The sequence below is a fragment of the Petaurus breviceps genome, unplaced genomic scaffold, assembly GCF_028583685.1.
Source record: "Petaurus breviceps papuanus isolate PSGF00001 unplaced genomic scaffold, PetGlider_PUasm1.0 173, whole genome shotgun sequence".
NCBI lineage: Eukaryota > Metazoa > Chordata > Mammalia > Diprotodontia > Petauridae > Petaurus > Petaurus breviceps.
Window position 1 is genome coordinate 11,344,496 of NW_027185759.1, and position 7,987 is coordinate 11,352,482.

The 7,987-nt window shown below is 49.0% G+C and overlaps 1 protein-coding gene across 1 annotated transcript in view; it reads right to left on the reverse strand.

The window, feature by feature from the left end:
- The window catches only part of KLHL30 (kelch like family member 30), a 23,004-nt gene extending 16,391 nt beyond the window's left edge, over positions 1-6,613 (reverse strand). The window contains exons 1-3 of the mRNA XM_069083412.1: positions 6,344-6,613; positions 3,354-4,163; positions 837-978 (exon numbers count right to left, since the gene is read on the reverse strand). Of these exons, the coding sequence (XP_068939513.1) occupies positions 837-978; positions 3,354-4,127 (916 nt within the window). The 5' untranslated portion in view covers positions 4,128-4,163; positions 6,344-6,613. The remainder of the gene's footprint in view (positions 1-836; positions 979-3,353; positions 4,164-6,343) is intronic.
- Positions 6,614-7,987: the final 1,374 nt, after the last annotated feature.

Below are 7,987 nucleotides of genomic sequence, written 5' to 3' on the forward strand. Positions count from 1 at the left end.
GAAGGGAGGGAAGGGAGGAAGGGGGGAAGGGGGGAAGGAGGGAAGGAGGGAAGGAAGGAAGGAAGGAAGGGGGGAAGGAGGGAAGGAGGGAAGGAGGGAGGGAACACATGGCTCCTGGAGAATGCTCTTCTAACCTCCACTCTCACTTATTACCTATGTAACACTGGACAAGTCACTTTCCCCTTTCTGTGCCTGTAATAAGAATGTAAATTTTAAAGATCTTCCCTGCCCCTAGGCTAAAGTGCACCAGAAGCCTGGGGAGGGAGGCTTGTTTTTCAGTAGATACTTTTTGATTGGCCAGTGGGTCAATAAGGTTGTTACATTCTCTGAGCCAGGAGAAGGCTATATAAGCCCTGATGTGTAGCTTTGTTTTGGGACTCACTTTGAGAAGTGTTCTGTGATTTGATCTGAATTCTGGGAAGCCGTTGTTGAGAGTCCCCCGGCTTTGAAAAACTCAGAATGTGGAAACCCAGATGTTGACTGGGTATGGATGTAATGGTTGGACAGTTTGGAAATCTGTCTACTTGATGTTTCTGTCTTGATAATTCTGCCTGTATACTTTGAGGTTCAGGGTGCTGACCTTTTCTCCTGAACAAGGTAAACGATATATGTCTGACTGATTAACATAAGCTTGTTAACCCATTTTGAGTTGCTTTCCTTTAACAAAGCAGATCCAAGAACCTGTGGTAGCTGCAAACCCTGAGGACGCTTGGGGTGCTTGCTGCTACAGTGCCTCAATTTCCTCATCTGTAAAATGCGGAGGTTGCCTTAGAAGGCCTCTAGGGTTCCAACTCCAGAGGTCCCCCCAGCACCCCTTCTTCTCTTCAGGTACTTACTGGATTTTGTGTTATAGAAGGCACAGTTCCTGGAGATGGGCAGAGGCTCCTCATGGCTTTCTTCATCCTCTGAATCTTCCAGGGCTCGCCCTGCTACTATCACCAGAACCTCCTCCAGCTTTTGTGGAAGCATCATTGAAGACTGTCAGGCCAAGAACATAAAAGATGTAGATTAAGAGAAAGAGAACAGCTGGAAGTCTTTCAATCCTAACTCTAGAACACAATCACAAAACACTTTTCACACAAAGAAAGACAGTTCTAAACAACTGAAGAAATATTAATTGCTTGTGGGTTAGCCAAGTAAATTTAACAAAAATGACAATTCTACTTAAGTTATCCAGTGCCATACCAATCAAACTACCAAAGAATTATTTCATACCGTTAGAAAAAAATGCTAACAAAATTCATTTGGAAGAACAAAAGTCAAAAATATTGAAGGGAATCAATGAGGGGAAAATGTTAAGAAAGGCAACCTAGGCAGTACCAGATTCCAAGCTATGTTACAAAGCAGTAACCATCAAAACAAGCTGGTACTGGCTAAAAAACAGAGTGGTGGATCAAGGTAATAGATTGGTTACACAACACACAGTAGTAAGTAATCATAATAATCTAGTGTTTGATAAACCCAAAGATCCAGGTTTTGGGGGCAAGAGCTCACTATCTGACAAAATTGCTTGGAAAACTGAAAAGCAATTTAGCAGAAACTAGGCATAGACCAATGTTTCACACAGCATACTAAGATAAAGTGAAAATGGGTAAATGATTTAGACATAAAGGGTCATATGAGCAAATTAGGGGAGCATGAAAATTTTCCCTGTTAGATCTATGGATAAAGGAAGAGTTTGTGACCAAACAAGAGATAGAAAGGATCACAGAAAGTAAAATGGATAATTTCTATTACATGAAATTAAAAGGTCTTGCACAAACAATACCAATGCAGCCAAAATTAGAAAGAAAGCAGGAAATGTTGAAATGCAGAGAAGTTATATAGCAAATTTCTCTGATAAAGACCTCATTCCTCAAATATTTAGGTGAGTCAGATTTATAAAAATATGAACCATTCGATAAATTGTCAAGGAATATGAATAAGTAGTTTCCAGAAGAAGTCAAAGCTATCAAAAATCGCATGAAAAAGTTCTCTATTGATTGGAAAACTGCAAATTTAAACAATTCTGAAGTACCACCTCACACCTTTCAGACTGGCTAACATGATGGAAAAAGAAAATGCTGAAGGGGATGTGGAAAAATACGGACACTAATACACTGTGTAACTGCTGACTGGTTTCTGGAGAACAATTTGGAACTGCACTCAAATGTGCATAAAACTTTACATACCCTTTGGCCCAGAAATACTACTATGAGGTCTGTATCCCAAAGAGAAGAAAAAGGAAAGTGACCCATATATAAAAAAAATATATATTTATAGCCACTTTTTTTGTGGTGGCAAAGAATTGGAAATTTAGGGAATGCCCATCCATTGGGGAATAACTGAACAAGTTGTGGCATGTGTTGTGATCAAATGCTATTGTGCTGTAAGAAATGATGAGCAGGATGATTTCAGAAAAACATGGGACTGATGCAGAGTGAAGTGAACAGAACCGGAAGGATATTGTGTATAGTAACGGCAACATTGTAATAATGATCAAGTGTACAAGACTCAGCCACTCTGATGGAGACAATGTTGCTGGACAATTCCGAAAGACCCGTGTCGAAAAATGCCCTCCACTCCCAGAGAGAGAACTGGTGAATCTGAGTGCAGATTGAAGCATATTGTTCGTCACTGTCTTTGTTTCTTGCTTCTTTTGTAACATGACTAATATGGAAATCTGTTTTGCATGACCTCACATGTATAACTGATATGCTGTGTTCTCAGTGGGTGGGGGATAAAAGTAAAGGAGAGGGAGAATTTGGGACTCAAAATTAAAAAAACCAAACCTTGAATGTTGGAAACAAATAAACGGAGCATCTGATTCTAAGCCTCCTTATCTCCCACCATTCTCGTCCACATATTCTACATTCCACCCTATTGGCCTCGTTCATTGCCCTCGCTCTTTCTGCCTTTCGGTGCTCTTTCCTCACTCTTCCTCACACTCATCATTCCATCTCCTGAATTAGTGTGAGTGCCCTGGAGGCATTCTTGCCTCCTTATGTCTATTTCTTATAGTCTTGGGTTTCTCAGCTCAAGTACCAAGGTCTGTAGTACACATGTTCTTTCTTAATCCCTCAATCAGCTCCCCAAATAACCTGTTCCTATTTTACATATATACACACATATATACATATATTATATATACAAACACACAACCTCCATGCCTAGTTTTTCACATGATTGAGGACCCTAGAGTGGAACAGGTTTCTCTGCCTATCAGCCATCTGACATGGGGCTGAGGGTCAGGAAGCTCCCTTGGCCCTGTGAAACAGTGTTCACCTTCCGCCCTCCTCCATCCCCCCTCCCACACTCCCTGCCAGGCCCCTATGGGTCAGGGACCCCACTACCCACCCGTACCCATCACTGACCGGGCTCTGGTTCTGGGAGATCACTGCCTTGCAGGCCTCTGAAGCTCGAGTCAAGGGTTCAGTGCAGAGCAGGTGCTGCCGGAATTGGTCAGGGAGAGAAACCAGGTGTACCAGGTCCAGAAGCTCAGGCAGGTAGTGGGCCCTGGCCTCCTCCTCGTACCTCACCCACCTGAGCAGGGCTTCGGCCCGGCTCTGCTCCTCCCGCACCTGAAGCAGCTCGTTGGCCAGGTAGGCGGCCAGTCTGTCTTTGGGCAGCTGTAGGAACTCCTCTTCCTGAGACACAGCCTCAAAGTTCTCCTGCAAGAAGGCCCAGGCCTTGGAAGACACCTCTGGGCAGCCGTGGCGCTCCCCAAAGTCACAGATGCCCAGGCAGTTGGTGACATCTATCTGCTGCTGCAAGTAGCGGCTGCACACTTTCTGCACAGCAGGGAAATGGAGCCGGTTGGAAGTCTGGGTCAGGGCCTCCACATTGTCCTGGTTGATGGTGAGCCTGCCGGTGTATACAAAGTCCAGCAGCATCCCCATGGTGCCAGGGTCCACATCCGGGAGTTCCACCTGGGCAGCAATGCTCTCGGCAAAGTCCCCCGCAAACATGGCGTGGAAGTATGGGCTGCAGAGGGCCAGGAGGCTGCGGTGGCACGGGAATGCCTGACTGCCAACCAGCAGGGTGACGTCTGACAGCTTGGGGTGAGCTCGGAAGGTCTGAAGCCCCTCCAGGACATTCTGGGGATGTGACTGAAGGCAGAAGTCGAGATCATCCATGTTTCTCACCATGGCTTTGGGGCAAATGTGTCCTCTCTGGACCCCAACCTGCCCCAAAGAGGAGAGTAGAGGAATCAACATGGCAGACCAGTGGGGGGAAGCCATTGTCTTTGCTTCCCTGCCCCCTGCCCCTCCCCCAGCCTCCTCAGTGCATCATATCAGACTCTGTGAGCTGAGCCCCCTCGGTAGTAAGAATTATAGATATAGAGAATGCGGGAAATGCTCCAACTCCCTCATTTTACAGATGTGGAAGCTGAGGTCCAGAGAGGGGTCATAGACCATAGACCTAGAACCCCAGGGGCTATGTAGTCCAACCCCCTCACTTCAAAAAGGGAGAAACTGAGGCCCAGAGAGGTCCAGTGACAAGCCCATGGTCACGCAAGTGGTCAGAGAATCATTGATCTAGTTGGAAATGACCTCAGAAGTCATTTAAGTGAATGAGTCCCAGGGACCATAGAGTAGTAGATCTGGGGCTGGCGGCAACGTCCAAGGTCACAGACCAGGAGGGAGATGCTATTATTACTATTTTCAAATGGGGAGAGTGAGACTTGGTGAAGTCCAGTGCCTCACCCTGAGTCACACATGCTGTGGTGGGATTTGAACCTAGGTCGTTCTGACTCCAGGCCCAGCTCTTTAGCCATGACCACACCATGGATTCACTAGTCACTCTGGCTATTTCTGTCTACATGACATGTCCTTCTGGGGAAAGAGGACTCATCTGACCAGCCTGACTCTCTCCCGATCCATTACTTTTTCCAAGAAGACTGATGGCTGGTTCTCCTGAAAGGTGACTCGCCTGGGTTCCCCAGAGACTTTCCCAGTCCCAGCCAACAACCCAGAGAGATGAGACATCAACTGTCTTCTAGGCACAACTCAGCATCAGCCCTGACCTCCCAGGTCACTCTCCTCTCCCTACTGGCCCTTGCAGCTGGGCAGAATTCCCATAGTATGGATGACAAGGGACGGTGGAGGCTGAGACGGCCGCTAGCCTCAGTTTCTCCCTGACATTTGCTAGACTGTCTTGAACTCCCAGAGCAGGAGGGACCAGGCCTGGAGAGCTGTCAGGGAGGGCCTGGGAGTCTTGGCTCATGGTTGGATCAGAGGCCTCCAAAGGGTCTTCACCTACACTCACCCTAGAATCCAGACCCATGTTTACCCATCCCTCCATCCGTCTTTCTCCCTCACACTGATTTCCCCTCCCAAACCGAGAGCTCAGGGCACTGAAGCACTTTCTATCAGGGCTGTACCAGAGTCTTGGGGGAGCAGTGCTTCCAGAGGTGGCCCTCCCCCTTGTGATTTAGGGGGCAGAGCACAGCCCTGGGAGGAGGGTGCTGGGCCCCTGCAGATGCTGGCCACTGATGGGCAGCTGGGGAGAGTGGGAAGGAAGGGCCTGCCCTTCTGGGCTGGAACCCTGACCATGTCAGCAGGCTTGACAAAGCCCAGCTCTCCCCAGACTAGTCATGGGCTCTGGTCTTGCCTTCCAGTGGCAGCCATGAACAGAAGGGGAAAGGCTGGCCAACAAGAAGCTCTGTCCAGCTTTTCCCTTTAGCCATGTGGCAGCCCACTTCCACCCTCTGAATTTTAGGCTTTTTTTTTTTCATACCGTCCTCCCAAGCTGCCATTAGCATCTCCGTCTGACAAATGTAGGGAACATCTATCTGATAAAAACCAAGGGGACAGGGAGCAGGTCTAGGTCAGGACCAGGCTCTCAAATGGGCCAAGGGCTGGTGGGAGGGCTACATTTCCATGGCCCTGCTCTCCCGCCCTTGGGGACTTTTCTATGGGCAGCAGGAGCAACAGAGGCCAGTATAGAGTGGTTTTTCTGGCCTGTGTTGTTAAGAGTAGGACATTGTCCCCTCTTATAGCCAGGGACAAAAGCTGCCCTTAGGATTCCAAGCCAGAGGGGGGCTGACAGCCAGACGCCCTCCCTCCTTGTGTTCCAGGGCATAGCCTTGAACAAGTTTGAGTGGAAAAGATAAAGATCTGGGTTCTCACAAGGCTCCCAGAGAGAGTACTTTCTCTCTCCCTCCTCTTCCCTTGGATCCCAAGCCAGAGACCTCTCTCCTGAGCCCCCTGGGGTGTAGCCTTCCTTCTAGGGGTTCCTCCCAGGAGCCCCTTGAATGTTCGTTCAGTCAGCCTGACTCCCTGCTCCTTTGCCCTGGAGCCGGCCAGGCTGGCTTCCCCAGAAAGTCTGACTCTGTCCAGGCCTCCCTGCTTTCAGGCCTTACCTCTGAGTTTCTGGCCTCGCCTCGAAGCTTGCCCTTCTCTGCCTGGGCTCACCCAAGGAACAGGTGCTGGGCACAGTCCAAGGGGGGACAACAAAGGAGAAAGGACAGGAAGAAGTTTCCTCCACGGATTACCAGCCCAAGGCGACTCAGTCCTCAGAAAGCCCTGGGCAGTCCGGCCCTGGCCATAGCCCAGCAGGAGAGGCGTGCCCAGGGGTATTTTTAGACCTCTGCCTGCCCCAGTGGTGGGGGTGGGAGATACCGGACAGTGAGGGATTCTGACCAGGCTGCTTGCTCTTAAAGCCACACACCCAGAGGCATCAGACAGAAAAACTGTGGAGGAAATTGAGTCAACACAAGAACCTACTGTGTGTGTGTGTTTGGGGCAGGGGGAGGGGAGCACTGAGGCACAGCCCCTGCTCTGAAGGAATTTATAATCCACTAGGAGACCTGACAAACACTGAAGGCAGCAGAGTGGACAGAGGACCTGGAACCAGAAAGCCCTGAGTTAGAATCTTGTCTCAGACACTTATTAGCTATGTGACCCTGGGCAAGTCACTTAATCACTCTGGGCCTGGGAAATTAAGAAATTAGACTCGATGGCCTCTGGAGGCCCTACCAGTCCTACATCTACAATCCAGTTAAGACCCATTAGAAACACCATGAAAAAGTCTTAGATTTCGAGTCACAAGTCCTGAGTTTACATCTTACTTCTGATGCATATTACTTGTGTGACCCTGGGCGAGTCATGTAACCTCCCTGACTCTCAGCTTCCTCTTCAGTAAAATGAGATGGGGTTGGGCTAGCAGGACTCTGAGGCATCATCTCAGTCTAAATCTGTGGTCCACAAATCCTTCTGATTTCTCTTAGGAGGTCCCTTCCAACTCACTCAATGATCCTACGTCACTTACTCCTTGGGCCTCGGTTTCCTCATCTGCAAAATGAGGGAGGGGGGTGGACTAGATAGATCCTGATCCCCCTTCTGGTTTCACATTCGGGATTCTAGGATCACGACATTGGAGGGGCACGAATGGAAGTCAGCAACAATTCTGAAAGGATCCAGCCACGCGTAGCTGTCACCATCAGAGAAGGCTTCATGAAGGAAGTGGCCCTTGAGCTTGGCCTTGAAGGAGGAGTATTGGGGGAGGGGCATCGCAGGAGGCATGGAGGTGGGGAACAAGAGAAGGAGATGGGGAGGACAATGGGTCCGACGGAGAGGCCACGGAGCTGGGCAAATGGCGATTGTGAAGCATATGAAGCGAAGGGAAGATTTCTAGGAGTTGGTGCAGAGAGAAGAAAAGAGAACCAAACGGATCGTGTATATTGAATAGTAAGCGGTCAGAGGGACAGCTTTGGGCTTGATATCGGGAACGGTTCCCAACTGGAAGCGGACTGGCAGTGCTCTCTGACCTCCAGCCCCTTCCTCCCATTGGCCACTTCCTCCTCAATAAGGGGGGCCCCCAGGCCAGCCGCACCTGTATCCCTTGCCAGGCTTCTCATTCTCAGACTTTGTCTGCCATGCCCCATCAAGGGCACCTCCTCCTGCTCCCTCTTGCCAGTAATTTTCTTTGGGTAATTGAGTTGCATTGGATTAGATTGAAATCAGTGGAATGGAATCAAATGGAATTGAAGCGAATTAAGCCAAAT